General features: G+C 43.1%; 1 protein-coding gene across 2 annotated transcripts in view; it reads right to left on the reverse strand.

The window, feature by feature from the left end:
• Positions 1-19,521, reverse strand: part of PLCB1 (phospholipase C beta 1) — an 815,168-nt gene that overhangs the window by 119,774 nt on the left and 675,873 nt on the right. The window contains exons 8-9 of one of the 2 annotated variants that reach the window (XM_089680621.1): positions 12,648-12,748; positions 10,528-10,691 (exon numbers count right to left, since the gene is read on the reverse strand). In XM_089680621.1, the coding sequence (XP_089536747.1) occupies positions 10,528-10,691; positions 12,648-12,748 (265 nt within the window). Of the gene's footprint in view, positions 1-10,527; positions 10,695-12,647; positions 12,749-19,521 lie in introns of both variants that reach the window. The other variant, XM_089680620.1, reaches the window with a different exon arrangement.

The following is a 19,521-nucleotide window of genomic DNA, read 5'->3' on the forward strand; positions in this document are numbered from 1 at the left end:
CCCTGAAAACCCATCTCTTCAGGGAAGCCTACCCCACCCCCTGCTAACTTGCCGACCTCCTCCACTCTTCCCACCACTCCATCCCCTACAGCTATCTCCTCCTGTGCCCCTATCCCCTCCCTCCTAGATTGTAAGCTCGAAAGAGCAGGGCCCTCAATCCCCTCATGTTTTGCATTGTATTGGTATTGTTCTGTCACATGTTCTGTCCCCCTTTGTAATGTGCAGCGCTGAGCGAACTATTGGCGCTTTATAATAATAATGTATCACCAAGTCTGTACAAACTGATATAAGCACTTCTACAATACACGAGACAAAAAGTCTTCCAGAATTGATCCCACGTTAAAGTGGTGGAAAACTAAAAATAAATAAATAAATAAAAAAATTTCCATTGCAAAGGCATAATGTGCTTGTGTGCATTGCATATGTCAGGCAAAGAAGATTGCAAAAACAGCAGGGCATTTTCAAAATCCATCCAAACACGAAGAAGCTGCCAAAAAAGGTTGCGTACACCACAATAAATCTAATTACCAGGGGTCTCAGGGGCACTGGATGCAGAAGAGAGCCCATTGCCCATGCTTTGAAGGCACCAGTTGACCTTTGCTAACAACCCTCAAATGGTGAAGAAGCCTGCTGAGGAGCAAACAAAATTAAATGGACCAAGTCAAGACCAAGCTTTGCAAGCAGTGTTGGGGATAGCATACCATGAATAACTGGCGAATGTGGGCGAGTGTACTGGGCTGAACAGTTTGCTCTAACTTTCGTGCTCATCAGCAATGAAGCTCTTGCCAGCTGTTGAAAACAAGAGTAACGTTTTGGTGTTCGCATGATCAGAGCCTCAATGCTCAATCTTTTAATGACATCCTTTGCTCCATCCGACTGTTTGTTAATACTGAAAGCTTCAATTGCTCCCTAAAAACACATCAATTTAAGAGAGTCTGTAATATTCCCTAGCCATCTATTACCTCAACTGCTTGACATCTTCATTGAATGCGCTGACTTAACTACTTAAGTCCCTTTTATATGTGCTCTTTAATCCAACTCAATAGTTACTTCCATGCCCTTGATCCATTTCCTAATACTTTGTGATCCTCTGGTGATATAGGCACCACCTGGGGTCCGGTAAACATTAATCCCTATAGGCAGATATATACCAGCTGTATGGCAGGTCCTTTCTTGAATATCAAAATGCATTTAAAGGTTTATTTTGATATACTGCATATCAAGTGTAAACTCAAGAACAAAAATTTAATATATTGCAGCTTATCAATCATTAGTTGATGAGGCTGCATTGACTTTTCGAGACTTTCTTGTCTCACACCCGGGACAAAATAGCGTTGGTCTGAGTGGCACTCAGCCATTCACAAGCAACTCTGTATTCTATCAATGATAACAAACCTTCCTCTGATTGGCTGAGTTGGAGGGGCAGGCCGATGACATCACAATCTCCAACTCAGCCAAAAAGAGGAAGCTTTATATTCATTGATATTGATTTATTACAAATCAGCTTGTTACCATTTTATCCTCTTTTTGTAAGCAATGAGAAGTTTACTCATTTCTTGTTCACATATTTTTATTACTGTAATTTTTACAGGGGATGGAAACATAGGCATGGGACAATCCATAGACAATTAGTGGAAGCAGGTATGATGTCCATATCAGGGGCAGAATACAAAGAATACAAAGTTGCCTGTGAATGGCTGAATGCCACTCAGACCCAGGGGTGGACTCACCATTTGGAAACTAGGGCACTGTCCGAGGGCCCGGGGCCAGTAGGGGGCCCCATGAGATGCCCCTGGTAACTTTTTCATAGGCTTTTTTGAGTTTGGGCAGGACACAGGGGCCCCATGATCCCATATTGCCCGGGGGCCCCATGAGTTGCCCGGGGGCCCTGGTCTATATAAAGGTGGGGAAAAAAGCACAAAAACATAAAATGCAACAGCTTGGATGGTAGAAGGAAGGGAAAACTGTATGTAGACATATATACTCATATATAGGCATAGTACATTGTGGATACGGAAGTGTTCTCCCCAAGATCACGTGGGGGTGTCGGGAGAAGAGAAAAACAAGTGTGGAGGGGTCAGGGGGGAAGGGGGGAGGTAGAGTAGAAGGGGGGAATAGGAAAGGGAAGAGTTAGAGAGGGAATAGAGGAATGGGAGAGAGAAGTTTACTCATTTATTAAAAATTAATGTTGGAAACTAGTTATTGGTTGTGTGCATTGTGCCTCATTTAAAGCCCCAGGGCAAATAAAGTGGCTGTATGGATATATTAAGGCATGGAGGCACATCACTTGGTGCATCAGGTCATATTCTATTTTTGTTATACTGCATATCAAGTGTAGCTAAACTCAAGAACACAAATGTAATATATTGCAGCTTATCAATCCTTAGTTGTGGTGGCTGCATTAATTTTTGTGAGACTTTCTTGCCTCATACCCGGTCCAAAATAGCATTGGTCTGAGCAGGGGCGGGCTGACAACTCATGGGGCCCCCGAGCAATAGGGGATCATGGGGCCCCTGTGTCCTTGCCCAAACTCAAAAAAGCCTATGAAAAAGGTACCAGGAGCATCTCATGGGGCCCCCTACTGACCCAAGGCCCTCGGGCAGTGCCCTAGTTTCCAAATGGTCAGTCCGCCCCTGGGTCTAAGTGGCATTCAGCCATTCACAGGCAACTTTGTATTCTATCAATGATAACAAACCTTCCTCTGATTGGCTGAGTTGGAGGGGCAGGCCGATGGCATCACAATCTCCAACTCAGCCAATGAGAGGAAGCTTTATATTCATTGATATAGTTTATAGCTGCCTATGAATGATTGAATAACGCTTAGACCAACGCTATTTTGTTTCCGGGTGCGAGACAGGAAGGTCTCATCTCATATCCGGAACACAGTGCTGTATACTGTATGTAGCTGAGGCCACATACAGTTTATACAGTGTGCCCAGTGAGCACACATGTTAGTGAAGCAAATAGTTTGATTATGCCAGCTTGGCCCAAACTATTTACCCCTTGGCACTGGCGCTTCCCGACCCTTTAAGGGAGGCGGGGTTCTAGGGTCACGTGACCGCCGTGATTCGCTGTCACTGCGGTCACATGATCGGTAAAGGTCCCGATCGAAAGAGGAGATCGGGACCTTTCCGTGAGTACTGAACGTGTGTGCTGGGAGCACGCAGGACGCGCGGTCTCAGCACATATGTTTTTTTTAATAGAACACAAATGTGTGGCTGCTTGGCGTCAAGGCCCAGATGCCGGGAGGCCACATATTTGCGTTCGGCCGGCGCCAAGAGGTTAAAGTGAAAGTAAACCTGGACATCAGCTTTAACCTCCTTAGCAGTATTCCCGAGTGTAGCTCGGGGTAAAATTTCATGCGGCGTTGCTCAGGGAGTCCCTGCAGAGCTTACCTTCTCCTTCGCTCCCGCGATGTGTCCCCTGCAGCGTCCCTGGCCATCTCCTCCGGCCGATGCCGGCATCCGGCTTCCGGCTTCCGTGTTCCGGTCCCGGTGACGTCGGAACCGGCGGCAAATTTGACATTTTTAAAAAATGTCATTTTTACTGTCATTGCTGTTTCAAACCATTTCACATACATTTTGTCCCTACTGCTTTGTCCGGCGCCTTGCCTGCATTTTTACTGTTCTTTCTGCCTGGAAACTTAGAAAAGTCCATGGCATCCAAAAAGCGTCCCTTTAGGTCAAAAGCGGTTTTAGACCAGCTAGAGAACAGCGATAGTAAATCAGAACCACTTGCAGAATTGAGTGATAATGATTCATGGGGGAAATTCCTCATCAGACACTGAAAACGATTTTGTGACTTTGCTCAGCGATGTGCGAACTTGGCGCTATATTTCACATTTCAGTGTTTTTGGTTTGATTATATTATTGAATTAAATTTATTATTATTATATTATTATTTTTTATGATTATTTATTAAATTATAATTTATGATTTCGTGTTTCAAATTTTATCATCCCCGGGATGTTTACTAGACTCTTGTTCGGACAGATTTCAGTGAGTTATTCCTAAAAATTACAGCCTACAATAAAAAACTACATATTTCTATGCAAAACAATGGTACCGCTTTCAGCACCAAAAATCGGAAAGAATCATACCACCGAGGAGGTTAAAGAGAAACTGAGAGAAGAGAACCTAGCTATTGCTGACCCCTTCTTCTGTAAATGCTAGTTGCATGGCTGTCCTGATCCAGTGTCTTTCTTTGATCTAGTAGTACACTGAACAAGAGTTCTGATTCTGTTTTCCCCTTTTGACTTTACATGCTGCATGCTTCCTCTGGGTTGTTGACTCAAAATATTAAAGCTTAAGTTAGCCATGTGCAAAACATTTTTTCAACAGGAGGTCAACGATGCCAGCCTAAAAAGATCTTCCTCTATAGGTTTCCTTTAATATATTGTTTCCATATATCCTACTATAAATAACTAAGGAATATTGTATTGATATATGCATACACCGATCAGTCATAATATTATGACCACTGATATGTAAAATGAATACCATTGATTATCTTGATACAAAGGAACCTGAAAATGGGTGGGATATATTAGGCATCAAGTAACCATGTTGTCCCTGAAATTGATGTGTTGAAAGCAGAAAAAAAGGGGCAACCACATGATTTGAGCACCTTTGACAAGGGCCAGATTGTAATGGCTAGACGCCTGAGTCAGAGAAACCCTAAGACTGCATTTCTTGAGGGATGTTCCCATTCTGCAGTGGTCAGGACCTACCAAAAGTTGTCCAAGAAAGGCAAACCGGCTAGACGGCGGTAGGGTAATGGGCGGAAAAGGCTCATTGATGGATGTAGGGAGCGAAGACTGGCCCATATAGTAGGATACAATAGGAGAGCTACTGTAGCTCAAATTGCTGAAAAATCTAATGCTGGTTCTCAGAGAAAGGTGTCAGAACACCACACAGTACATCTCAGTTTGTTGTGTATGGAGCTGTAGACTAGTCAGGGTGGCCATACTGAGATATGTCCACACTCAAATTGCCTACAATGGGCACGTGAGCATCAGAACTGGACCACGGGGCAATGGAAGAAGATGGCCTTGTCTGATGAATCACGTTTTCTTTTACATCATGTGTGTGTGCATCACTTACTTAGGGAAGAGATGGCACCAGGATGCACTATGAGAAGAAGGTAAGCTGGCAGAGGCAGATACTCTAGTGAACTCCATGCCTCGATGGGTCAGCGCTGTTTTGGCGGAGGCAGAGAAGCAGACCTACCCTATAATAGGTGGGATTGCTGTAAGTTTTTCATTTATGTCAGCTAACCTATATTTTACTACTTCAAAGCTTAGGGTTTGGTCTAAATATTCTATGGGGACACAACTAGAACTTTTCAACTAGTGGGAAAGCCCTACAACAGAAATGAGCATGGATTGTTCATAACAGAAATGAGCATGGCTATCCATAACACTGCCCCAAACTACATCACCGACCTGATATCCAAATACCACCCAAAACGTACTCTCCGCTCCTCGCAAGACCTCCTACTCTCTAGTTCCCTGGTCTCCTCCTCCCATGCCCGTCTCCAGGACTTCTCCAGGACCTCCCCCATCCTCTGGAGCTCCCTACCCCAATACATCAGACTATCACCTACCCTCCTCTCCTTTAGGCGCACCCTGAAAACCCATCTCTTCAGGGAAGCCTACCCTGCCCTCAGTTAATTGTCGATCTCCTCCACTATTCCTACCCCTCCATCCCCCACAGCTCTTTCCTCCTGTACCACTATCCCCTCCCTCCTAGATTGTAAGCTCCAAGGAGCAGGGCCCTCGAACCCCTCGTGTATCGCATTGTATTGTTACTGTACTGTCTCATGTACTGTCTCCCATTGTAATGTACAGCGCTGAGCAAACTGTCCATAGTCCATAGTGGATCTGGGCTGTCCATCACAGATTATATCTCAGGCAACTTTTTATTCCTGTTGCGGAATTCCACCAATACAATGTCCTACCTTCTTCCTAATAAGCCCCACCCTCTCTCTGCTAAACCCCAGTGGCCTCGGCTGGGTCAAAAAAAGCTCCTACTTCACCTCACACATGGGAAAAAGGCATATGCATAGTTTTTGCTGGCAACAAAAAAAAAGGAAAGATAGCCAGATAGCGGCAATATATTCTCCAGTATTTACCGCCTGATTCAGCTATAAGAAATATCTTTGCAAGTTGTCACACCACTAATTTGTAGTTGAAACAACATAAAATGTTTGCTTTTTTTCTCCGCGCTACTAAATGTGTTTTCGAGGTGAGATCACTTGGATCTTCTGTGTTATTCGTGCAGAAAAAAAAAAACAACAACTTTGATTTCCCAATGAATTGGCAGGTATGGATGCACTGTAGGTAGCAATTAGCACACAGTGAGGAGCCTTTGCTTAATGGACCTTGAGGAACATGTAAGAGCATCCTACGCAGGTTCTAAAATTATTCCTGGAACTGATAATAAGTCTCCAGTTATTTATGTTTGAATGCTAAATGCAGTCCTCGTAAACTCATTATTACAATATCAATAGAAAAGTATTGTTTTTCAGAATGAGTAGATTTATTTTGTATGAAAAAAATGGGGCAAACACAATGAGCAAAAACAGAGAACATTTATTGGATGACCCAGTTTTATCTAAAATTCTGCTACAATTCGGAAGGAAACCAGTTCAAAGAATCCTGCAATATCTGATATTGTATTTATAATATCAGCTTAGGGTGATCAATCTAAAAAGGGTTACTTCACCATTCTTCAAAAAATCCCCCTATGCATTCCAGCATTCCCAGCACATTACATACCACTCCTTTAAATAATTTCCTGTGTACTCTGGCATCCCCAGCACATTACATACCACTCCTCCAAAAAACCCCCATGTATTCCAGCATCTCCAGCACATTACATACCACTCCTCCAAAATTTCCCTATGTATTTCAGCATTCCCAGCACATTACATACCACTCCTCCAAAAATCTCCCATGTATTCCAGCATCCATAGCACATTACTTACCACTCCTCCAAAAGATCCCCCAAGTACTCCAGCATCCCCAGCACATTACATACCACTCCTCCAAAAAACCCAAGTACTCCAGCATCTCCAGCACATTACATAACACTCCTCCAAAATGTCCCCATGTATTTCAGCATTCCCAGCACATTACATACCACTCCTCCAAAAATCTCCCATGTATTATAGCATCCCCAGCACATTACATACCACTCCTCCAAAAATCTCCCATGTATTATAGCATCCCCAGCACATTACATACCACTCCTCCAAAAATTACCCATGTATTCCAGCATCCATAGCACATTACTTACCACTCCTCCAAAAGATCCCCCAAGTACTCCAGCATCCCCAGCACATTACATACATCTCCTCCAAAAAACCCAAGTACTCCAGCATCTCCAGCACATTACATACCACTCCTCCAAAAAAAAACAAGTATTATAGCATCCCCAGCACATTACATACCATTCCCCCCCAAATTGTTCCAGCTCCCATTCTTGTGTGACTATACAGTCCAAGTCACTGCTCAATCCAAGCTCACTGGAAAGTTCCAACTCCCTAAAATCTTGGATCTCCTCCCATCTCCACTTCATTGCACTACCAAAATGTGGATCCTCCTGAAGCACCTCAAATATTAATCCCGGGCTGCAAAAGTCATAGCCTTCTACGGGACTGCAGTTCTCCAGCCATGGACACACTTGGGTGTCATACCATTGCAGCGCCCCATACCCATCGTCCACCATCATTTCCGTCTAGACCAACCTATCCAGCTCTGTTGGCCATTCCTCCCGAGGATGTTCTGCTAGGAAGGGTATATGCAAGTCCAGCTGCAGCCAGTACCAATCCATAGACGTGGGGAGGACCTTTCCATAACAATCTTGTCCCACTTGGAGAGCCTCCCTCCAGAGCTCCCGATGAATTGCTTCTCAATTCCAGCAGGTCCTGGCACAGGCGGACTGACAACTCATGGGGCCCCCGGGCAATAGGGGATCATGGGGCCCCTGTGTCCTTGCCAAAACTCACAAAAGTCTATGAAAAAGGTACCAGGGGCATCTCATGGGGCCTCCTACTGACCCCGGGCCCTCGGGCAGTGCCCGAGTTTCCAAATGGTCAGTCCGCCCCTGGGTCCTGGGCAGAACCAGGCTCTCTGTACTGGGCAAACGTCTCTTGCATTCACCAGTTTAACTCTACTTCCATGGCAACCGGCTCCTAGAACACTTCTACGATATCACCCGACATTGAGTCCCGGTGGTGGTTTGGAACTGCTCCATAGCTGGACATTGCACCTAAGCTATTGTTATCGATTCTTTGCTGCAATGCCCAGCTGTAATACCTTGTTCCTGTGTCCCAGCGGCAAGGAAGCAGTTCTCTGATGAAAGCACCCAAGTGGGGTGCCAGACAGTCCAACACAGTAGTGTAAAGTGGACCTGTGCCCAGAAAATGATCATCAAAGTATCTCACCAAACAGTCAAAGAGCTTTAAAACAAGTCCCCCACTGATCTATATATCTGCATGTACTGTAAATTAACTAATTCTCAAAGATCATCAAAGACCACATGAAAGACTCCAAAGTTGGTTTCAGTCACTTTATAAATGCTTTTGAACACCTGATGTGTGTTTACATTGAGAGGCTAACCAAGATTCTTGTAATTTCAGAGATGTAATTTCAGTGCCTTTGTTTTTACTTTGAAGATGAATTTCTCCACAATGCCTATGGCTACAGAGATGAATAGTGTTGTGTTTTAAAATGTTTTTACTGAATAAATAATAAGCTAAGAGTGATTTCTCTGCAAGGGAGAAGAGATCCATCACCTTAGGACACTAGCAAAAAAGGGGCAGGGAAATAGGGTAGGTGCCCTAGAGGGGGTGTTTCCAGGGCCAGTGCTAGACTATTTTGCACCCTAGGCAAGACCATCTACTTGCGCCCCCCCCCCAAAAAAAAAAAATGTTTAAAGCAGTAGAAAATATAAAATCAATGAAACTGCTAAATTTATTTTGATTTGCTAAAACAAGTGCTATAAGATGCCAACAGCACCAATAATAAAGACAAACTCAGTACTGTATCTGTGACTGGCAGTGGCAGGGTGACATTTGCAGTGGGTGGAGGATGATGGATCCACACTAACAGATCCCAGGCTGGAATTCCCCAGATGATTGAGGGAGATAAAATGCTGTGACAGGAGGAAGCCCAGCCCCCCCCCCCCCCCCCACACACACACACACAGATCAGCAGGCCCAGCATGCACTAGAAGAGCAGACTGTGGGATCGTGATGATATTATCACTCACTGACACATTGCACATGTGATGGATGGCTGGTCTGCCAGGTCACACCCACACAGACACGAGACATCAGAATCAGACATTACTTTCCCCATAGCTCCGCCTCCACTGATGAATGGGATGAGAAGGGCTGGAACGCCACAGTGATCAGCATCCACCAGCTGGCTGGCAGTAAGGGACAGAGTCTGAGAGGAACATTAGGAGGAGCTGCAGCTCAGCTGCTACACTGGTCCCAGACACCCAGCATCTTCATCTGTCCTTTCTTCTTCCCCTCTGTTGCCCCTCCCCACAGATGGAGGTTCATTCATTATGTGGTGGCATCCCACACAGAGAGAATGACAGCCTGAGCTGCGCCTAGGCACCCCTAATTGGCAATGTGCTGTAGGCGGCCGCCCAGTTTGCCTAGTGGAAGCACCCACCCTGGGTATGTCTATGAAAGCTTTGCCAGTGACCAATCACTTGAAAGTATGAGCCTGTAACCCAGGGTCTATGAATACAATGCCTGTGTCCTGTACTGTACAATTACGATATGTAAATACTTTAGTGCACGTAGTTTGGTCATAGGTTCATTTTAAGGTAGGTAGGACCTGATTTAACCCTTCCCAAGATCTAGATCTATACTGAATGAGCTGTACCTTGCGTATCCCTTCACAACTGGTGATGCCCGGCTATATTGCCTTTATAGGGTAATCCAGGGCAGCACAGTGGCTCAGTGGTAAGCACCTATCCCTTGCAGCACTGGGGTCACTGGTTTGAATCTCGGCCAGGACAATATCTGCATGTGCTCCCTTTGTTTATATGAGTTTCCCATGGGAACTTCCCTTTTCTTCCACATTCCAAAGACATAATGGTAGGTTAATTGAATCTGGTATAAATTGGTCCCATACATGTGTATACATTCTGCATGCTGGTTCCAAGCCAAGCAAATGGGAAGGGTTGAGGAAAGGCCTGGCGATATACCTTGTAAAAAATTCACCAAGACAATCCTATGGAAAAAGACTTTTCAAGTGTATCAGACATGTTGCCCAGAGAGCTGGCCCATAGACTCGGACCGTCAGATACGACTGACTTGATATATAATCCATATAAAAGTCACAAAAGCATCAATGATGTAATCTCTGCTTATGTTTATGGCTACTTCATATCTTATAGGTATGGCTGCCTCTTAAGTACCCTTTTTGGTTTCTGATAGTTTTTTTTAATACTGTATATTTATCAAAAAAATACTAGCTACTTATAGAAAAGAACATAATCTTACCTTTTGATGAGAGGCTGCTGTTTGGCTCATATTTCTCAATTAGCTGCTGAACTTGCTCATGTTTCAATGGCGGATAGAGAATTTCATTTAGTCTTGGATCCCGCTGTTTTAGGTTAATGAAGTCTGTCATCTGGTCAACTGAGAGGTGCGGTCTACTTTTTGTGCTGCTGCAAGATAACATGTTTTTTTGTCTTACTTCAGAGATCAATAATGTGGATGACAAATGAAAATGAATCCAAGAAACACAATCTGACATTTACAATGTCCTTGCATGAACCAGTCACATCATAACGTTGTTCAAATTAACAAATGTCTAGAAGAGCCTTTGTTAATCCTCAGACTGATCTCTTTGTGTCTGGTGAACACCTTAATCCTTTCAATTAGTTTCTGCCTTGACTCTGAGCTGAGCCATGGAACCTCTAAAGCTAAGTTCCCACCATTCAACGCCCAATGTAAGAGTCTTTAATGGCCGCTGAACTCGCACATTATGCATTACCAGTCGCACTTCTAGGTATGATAAAGTGTCTTCCTTTTGGGGTAGTATTCATTTTAACAGATCCATCTGATGCAACAGGATAACCCAAAGGCGGACTGACAACTCATGGGGCCCCCGGGCAATAGGGGGTCATGTGTCCTTGCCCAAACTCAAAAAAGCCTATGAAAAAGGTACCAGGGGCATCTCATGGGGCTCCCTACTGACCCCAGGCCCTTGGGCAGCGCCCGAGTTTCCAAATGGTCAGTCCGCCCCTGGTCCCTAACCCTTAAGGGGCATAAAGTCTAAGGTCCCTAACTTACATTCATACATACACATACTAGGGCCAATTTAGACAGGAACTAAATGTATGGCTTCAATCGCACCGCACACAATTCGCATGTGATCAGCACAGGAATGCGGTGTGGAGCCCCTGTGTCCTTGCCCAAACTCAAAAAAAGCCTATGAAAAAGGTACCAGGGGCATCTCATGGGGCCCCCTACTGACCCCGGGCCCTCGGACAGTGCCCGAGTTTCCAAATGATCAGTCCGCCCCTGGGATGACCTATATATTAGCTTGAATGCCACTATCCCTGTACATTAGACAATTTAGCTATTAATGAAAGGTTGGCCTTTTTAGGCGCTCCAATAATACATCAAATACAAAGCAATATTACATTATATCAGCCATCTGTCATGGTCAGGGGTCAGGCTCATCGACCAGTAGCTCCCACCAGGCTCCCACTAGGCTCTCACCAATTACCTGGACAGGTATACAAGCATCCTTGTGGATGACGTAGGTGAGGGGCTGGGCACTAACTGGTATTCACCAGAGCTCCTGATGGATGGATTTTGCTCTGTCTTAGTACCAGGGTGCAGTCCTCGGGATCACCCTGCTAAGAGGTGAGCAAGCCAGGGTCCAGTAGCAGATATAGTAGGCAGGGATCAAACAAAAGTATAGTTAGCAAACAAGCTAAAGGTTGGAAACAAGTGGATCCAGGTTAGGATCAAGCAGAAACGTAGTCAAGGAACAAATCAAAAGTTGGTAAAGAGCAGTAGTGAGGATATGGACTGCAAAAGGAATGACAAGAGCGAGATATTGGATGGAGAAAGCACAAACATCTGGCAAATGAAAATTGCAAAGCATGACTTAAATAGGAAGTTCATGGGAGGAGCAAAGGGTTCAAGGTTCAAGATTCAAGAGAAACAAGGCCAGGTTGTCTAAGGAATCAGGCAGGGAGCTGTTCACCATCAAATGTGGCTTAGCAAGTAGAGATACTGCCAGACACAGCAAAGGCTGAAGGTTCAGATTTGGGTTCTGACACCATCCTCATCTCAGAACCTAGGAAGACCCCGGCCAACCCACACAAAGGCAGAACAGACCACAAGAACCTGGGAACTGGTTGGATAACGCTACCTACTTGTACTTCTGACACACAAGGATCAAGCTTCTTTATATTTGACAGGTCATTTTGATACGGCTGTATTATGCACTGGTGTTGCAGTGGCTCTCTAACATGCTAAGGTTCTTGCGGTGTGCGTTGGTTTCATGTGGGTTGGCTGGGGACTTCCTGGGTTCTTTTTTTTTAATCAAGACTGAATAGACACACGACTATAAATATATAAATTCTATAGAAAAGATTTCTTACAATTCTGAGAATATATTGTCCATCTCAGGTCGAGGACATAGATTGTTTAGGAAGGCATTGTAAACATCTGGCGTGAAGTCATCTTGAGGAACTGAATCACTCTGTGAAGTAAATAGGAGGAAATTAGAATTTAAATCCATTTAGTTTCAACATATGGAAAGCAATTTCCTAAATATGCTTTATGCTGATCCAGTGAATGCATATTTGCAGATGCAAAAAAATAGGATATTTGTACTCACCATAAAATCCTTTTTGGAGCTCATTAAGGGACACAGAAAGTCATTTACCGTAATTTTTTAAATATTTTTCAAACCTTCTGTTGTATAACATTAAAGCTGAATTCAAGGCAATTTTTTTACCCATGCAGTGGGTTAGCTGCTCATTTTTGTCTTGGGGTTCAGAGACTCGAGATATACTTATCAAATCCTACAATCCTCCTAGTGCAACACTGGTCCCTTGGTTTGCTGCCAAACTCCCCCCCGCGTGTGGTCCAGCGGTCTTGTGCGGTGGATTGTTCCTGACAACATCACCCTCATAGACCTGCTCTGGGAATGAAGATGTCAGGAACAGTCCACCGCTGGACATGGGGGTATGCCATTTTCCAGAAGATTGAAGGATCAGGTGATCATAGGCTCTGTTCACCCCTAGACAAAACGATCAGTTAACCCATGCAGTACGGGCGCAGCCCCAGAGTTGGGCTTTAAGGTAAATTATGTCCTATGTCTCTCAATGAATGAGAAAGAAACAGAGTTTTCAGCTCATAAAATCCTTTTCTTGGAGTCCATTGATGGACACATCAAGTTATTCACCTTCGGATTTTACTGCTGCCTACAAGATGATGAAAGTGAAAATGAATGTGAACAACTTCTTGTGTCCCTCAATGGACAAGAAAGTTGGAAAGATATTTCTTATTTATATATTTGCCTTTTGACAACTGGATGCTTGAAAAGTTAAAATGGTCTTCCAGCCGGGTAACAAAATGGCCCCGTAGTTAGTCACCTTCACAATAGAGCTGTGTGTTACAAGTGAATAAAAAAATGACTTTGTGCCAACCAATCAGAATCTTTGTTTCATGTTCAGACCTGGTCTGCAGGAAAGGCAGGTGGAAACCAATTGGTTCCTACAGGAAACAATAAATTTTTCTTTTCAACTCCATAATTAGCAGGGTTCTTGAGAAAACCATTGGACACATAAGATCACAGATGTTTCCCGTGTGTTTATATTGGATAGATTTCTTTTTAAAATAACTCCAGATTGCTTTTAAACTGTATTTATAGAGCAAACATTTATTTTTTTTAGTTTTGGATGGAATTCAGAATTGATAAAACCCCTGTCAGTTTTTTTTTTTTCATTTGGGATATTTATTCAATTTGGGAGATTTCCATTCATTCACTCAACAGAAAATGAAGGAATATCTCTCCAACGTAAGGGGAATTTATCTATTATAGACAGCTGTGAATGGAACATATGTTCCTAATGGAAGGTCTCCTGCCCCCTCCTTTTATAGTAACAGCTTTAACGGTTTGGATTTCCTATCACCTTTTTTTTTTTCTCAGTGACAGTGGTCACCAGGACAAAGACAGACACAGCAGGGACACGGACAGCAATACAAAATTGACAGAGGTTCTTACCCCTCCACACTCTATCCAAAAATAAATAAAAAGTTTTGGCTTTAGATGCACTTTAAATACCTCAGATATTTTGTTATCTAAAATTTCCTCCGAATGCTGTGTCATGGTGCAGTCACACCTATGTGTCAGAAACAGGGGCGGACTGACAACTCATGGGGCCCCCGGGCAATAGGGGATCATGGGGCCCCTGTGTCCTTGCCCAAACTCAAAAAAGCCTATGAAAAAGGTACCAGGGGCATCTCATGGGGCCCCCTACTGACCCCTGGCCCTCGGGCAGTGCTCGAGTTCCCAAATGGTCAGTCCGCCCCTGGTCTTGGGCAACCTGGGCTCAGAGGAAGTGAGTTGAATGATGCAGGCCAGTAGACTGAGGACATATACCAGGCACAAGAGTACTGCAGTGAAAGTCTCTGATTAAAGTTGAATATTGCAGGGCAATACTCCGGGCCCTCGGGCAAAGTCCGAGTTTCCAAATGGTCAGTCCGCCCCTGGTCGGAAACTATGCATATCATCAGGAATGTTTGAATGCACATTTAACGTGTTTTTATCTTTGTTGCATTTTTGCCTTCAATAAATTTTTTGAGTTTTTCTCTATACAATTTTTCACACATTTCTAGCGCACATCCAAACTAGGTATTTACCAGAAAAAAAATGATACATGGTTTAGTCGGCCAACTTTTTTCATAATGGAAGGTCTAGGGCCTTTCTGTGGACTGGGGGTTGGATGTGGTCCTTTGCTTGCCTTTATCTGGCCCTTGGGGCACAATTCCTCCCGACTATTGCTCCCACTGATACCAACAATGGGGTACTATTCCTTTGGCTAAAACTAACAATGGGGCCACTACTCCTTTTGCTAAAACCATTGATGGGGCATTATTCCTTCCACTAAAACCAGTGATAGGAATTATTCCTTCCTCTAAACCCAATGATGGTGCACTATTCCTTCTACTAAAGTCAACAATAGGAACTATTCCTTCCACTAAAACCAATGATAGGAACCATTCCTTCCACTAAAACCAGAGATAGGAACTTTTCCTTCCACTAAAATACATGATAGGAACTATTCCTTCCACTAAAATATGTGATAGGAACTATTCCTTCCACTAAAACCAATGATAGGAACTTTCCCTTCCACTAAAATACATGATAGGAACTATTCCTTCCACTAAAATACATGATAGGTACTATTCCTTCCATTAAAATACATGATAGGGACTATTCCTTCCACTAAAACCAATGATAGGAACTTTTCCTTCCACTAAAATACATGATAGGAACTATTCCTTCCACTAAAACCAATGATAGGAACTTTCCCTTCCACTAAAATACATGATAGGAACTATTCCTTCCACTAAAACCAATGATGGGACAATATTCCTTCCACTAAAACCAATGATTGGACATTATTCCTGTCACTGATACCAATTATGAGGCATTGTTTACTGCCACTGATGCCTGATGACTGGTAACATACACATATTTACTATATCTGCCCTACAGCAGACGTACTGCTACAGGGCGGCACGGGTGCGCAAAAATAATATATATATATACAGTCATGGCCGAAATTGTTGGCACCCTTGATATTTTTCCTGAAAATCAAGTATTTCACACAAAAAAGGTATTGCATTAACACATGTTTTGCTATACACATGTTTATTCCCTTTGTATGTATTGGAACAAATATAAAACAGAGGCAGAAAAGCAAATATGACATAATGTCACACAAAACCCCAAAAATGGGCTGGACAAAAGTATTGGCACCCTTAACTTAATATTTGGTTGCACACCCTTTGGAAAACATAACTGAAATCAGTCGCTTCCTATAACCATCAATAAGCTTCTGACACCTCTCACCCGGAATTTTGGACCACTCTTCCTTTGCAAACAGCTCCAGGTCTCTCTTATTGGAAGGACACCTTTTCCCAACAGCAATTTTAAGATCTCTCCACAGGTGTTCAATGGGATTTAGATCTGGGCTCATTGCTGGCCACTTCAGAACTCTCCAGTGCTTCTTTGCCATCCATTTCTGAGTGCTTTTTGACGTATGTTTGGGGTCATTGTCCTGCTGGAAGACCCAGGATCTTGGACGCAAACCCAGCTTTCTGACACTGGGCCCTACAGTGCGACCCAAAATCCTTTGGTAATCCTCAGATTTCATGATGCCTTGCACACAGTCAAGGCACCCAGTGCCAGAGGCAGCAAAACAACCCCAAAACATCATTGAACCTCCACCATATTTTACCGTAGGTACTGTGTTTTGTTCTTTGTAGGCCTCATTCCGTTTTCGGTAAACAGTAGAATGATGTGCTTTACCGAAAAGCTCTATCTTGGTCTCATCTGTCCACAAGACGTTTTCCCAGAAGGCTTTTGGCTTACTCAAGTACATTTTGGCAAACTGTAGTCTTGCTTTTTTATGTCTCTGTGTCAGCAGTGGGGTCCTCCTGGGTCTCCTGCCATAGCGTTTCATTTCATTTAAATGTCGACGGATAGTTCGCGCTGACACTGATGCTCCCTGAGCCTGCAGGACAGCTTGAATGTCTTTGGAACATGTTTGGGGCTGCTTATCCACCATCCGGACTATTCTGCGTTGCAATCTTTCATCAATTTTCCTCATCCGTCCACGACCAGGGAGATTAGCTACAGTGCCATGGGTTGCAAACTTCTTGATAATGTTGCGCACTGTGGACAAAGGCAAATCTAGTTCTCTGGAGATGGACTTGTAACCTTGAGATTGTTGATATTTTGCCACAATTTTGGTTCTCAGGTCCTCAGACAGTTCTCGTCTCCTCTTTCTGTTGTCCATGCTTAGTGTGGCACAGACAGACACACAATGCAAAGGTTAAGTGAACGTCTCTCCTTTTTATCTGCTTTCAGGTGTGATTTCTATATTGCCCACACCTGTTACTTGCCCCAGGTGAGTTTACAGGAGCATCACATGCTTGTAACATTCTTATTTATCCGCAGTTGTGAAAGGGTGCCAATACTTTTGTCCAGCCCATTTTTGGAGGTTTGTGTGACATTATGTCGAATTTGCTTTCTTTCCTCCCTTTTTTTGTTTTGTCCCAATACACACAAAGGGAATAAACATGTGTATAGCAAAACATGTGTTAATGCAATACGTTTCGTGAGAAATACATGATTTCCTGGAGAAATATCAAGGGTGCCAACAATTTCGGCCATGACTGTATATATATATATATACGTAATTTTGCATTTCCAGTTAGGGAAATGCCCGCAGCCGCGACTGTCAATCACCGGGTCCCGCCGGAAATTACTCGCCGGCGCCCGGTGATTGCCGAGCAACTCCGACAGGGGTTTTGTTTGTAAACAAAACAGTTCTCTCCCCTGTCAGCTCCTGCACACTTTTTTGCATGGCTGTGAATAGCACAGCCATGCAAAGCAGTCTGCTTACAGTAAAGCAGAAACACACAGCCCCACAGTAAAACACTCCCTGCACACAGTTAACCCTTTGATCACCCCACATGTTAACCCCTTCCTGCCCAGTGCCATTAGTACAGTGTCAGTGCTTTTTATTACAGTGTATTGGTATCACTGGGGATGTTAGTGACACCAAGTCAGTTCCCCCCCAGTGTCAGAATGCCCACCGCATTTCCGCTGTAAGTTGCTGCTCGCCACTATTACTAGTAAAAATAGTTTTTAGTAAAGACATGGAGCAGAATATATTTTGGCCTAAATCTATGACGAAATTTGATGATTTAAATTTTTTTACTTTTTTTAATAGCAATTTTTTTTTTCTCAACATTGTTGGTGTTTTTTTTTTATAGCACAAAAAAAAACCGCACAGGCGATCAAATACCACTGAAAGAAAGCTCAATTAGTGGGAAAAAGGACATACATTTCATTTGGGTGCAGCATTGCATGACCACGCAATTATCAGTTAAAATAACGCAGCGCTAATGTGCAAAAAATGGCCTGGTCAGGAAAGGGGGTAAATCCTCAGGAGGGCAAGTGGTTACCTGTGTTTCCTCAAGTGTTGCAGTGATAATGCAGTGATAATGATTAATGCAGTGATAATGATTATGAGTAAAACTATGTGTGATAAGAAATATGCTCTAATCTACAGTATGTGCCGCAACCTCAGCACGCAATGCTTTTTTAATGGCATGCTGTTGATGGACACATATACCTGGAAATGATCTACTATTTTTTAGGGACAATTCCAAATAAAGGGTACATTTTCCAGGATCCTGCTTCTATATCATTAACATTACTAATTTCTTCCAAAAATGTAGCAATCTTAAATTTTTTAGCTCAGTTCCACTTTAATGATCATCAGATAATCAAAAAAATGAAACCATATACAATATGCATTACAAATTTGTTTAGGGACACATTCATGCAAGTGTGACACAATTTTTTTATCGTGTTTTTTGGCACATTTGTAGCGCGACAGCAGAAGGGAGCCCATTCACTTGGATCTGTTGTCATATGTGCGACAGAAGCGCCAAAATATCACATGTGACTTTTTTGACACTGCCAAAACGAGTGACAAAACACGGGGCTGCTACCCACGTTTGGGGTGCTATTATTATATGGGTGCAAACAACAAATAACATACACATATGAGGTATCACTGAGATCGTCAGGATCAGGAGAATTTTTTTTGGGTTGTCTTTTGGTGGTAGGTTATGGTAGTAAAAAGAAACACACAGCTAAATTAAAAAAAATAGATTTTATTTCTACTACTTTGGGCCAGTTTTCCTTTGATAATAAAAAAAAAATCAGGAGATATCAGGAGTTGTGATGATATGTACGGTTTTACTGACACATGTCAAAGTTGCAAAATTTTACTTAGGCATTAAGATTTGTTTTACCCTTAGGCATGAAGGGGTTAAACAAGCTCGATAAATCTGGTGAGGCGGCTTCCACACAGGAAGGCTTCTCTCAATGGGTGCCCAACAGTAGCTCAAATCATAGAAATACAGAAAGAAGCACCAGACCAAAACCAGATGAAAAAGTCCAGGATCATTTTAATTGTTGGTAGAAAAAAAAATCATATAAAAAAATTGTTGGTAGAAAAAAAAATCATATAAAAACACCCTCCATTGCTGCTCAGGAACTGCTATCATGTTGTTACTCCATGTAGTGAGATCATTACTGGTCCATCCAGGTTTTATCTTGTGTTAAGCCCTGACGAAGGGTGAGCGGTGTTTCTCTCGAAATACATTGACTTTTTTTTACCAACAATTAAAATGATCTTGGACTCTTTCATCTGGTTTTGA

Source organism: Staurois parvus, unplaced genomic scaffold (assembly GCF_062004578.1).
Source record: "Staurois parvus isolate SC_StPar_1 unplaced genomic scaffold, SC_StPar_1.0 ptg000248l, whole genome shotgun sequence".
In the NCBI taxonomy this organism is placed as follows: domain Eukaryota; kingdom Metazoa; phylum Chordata; class Amphibia; order Anura; family Ranidae; genus Staurois; species Staurois parvus.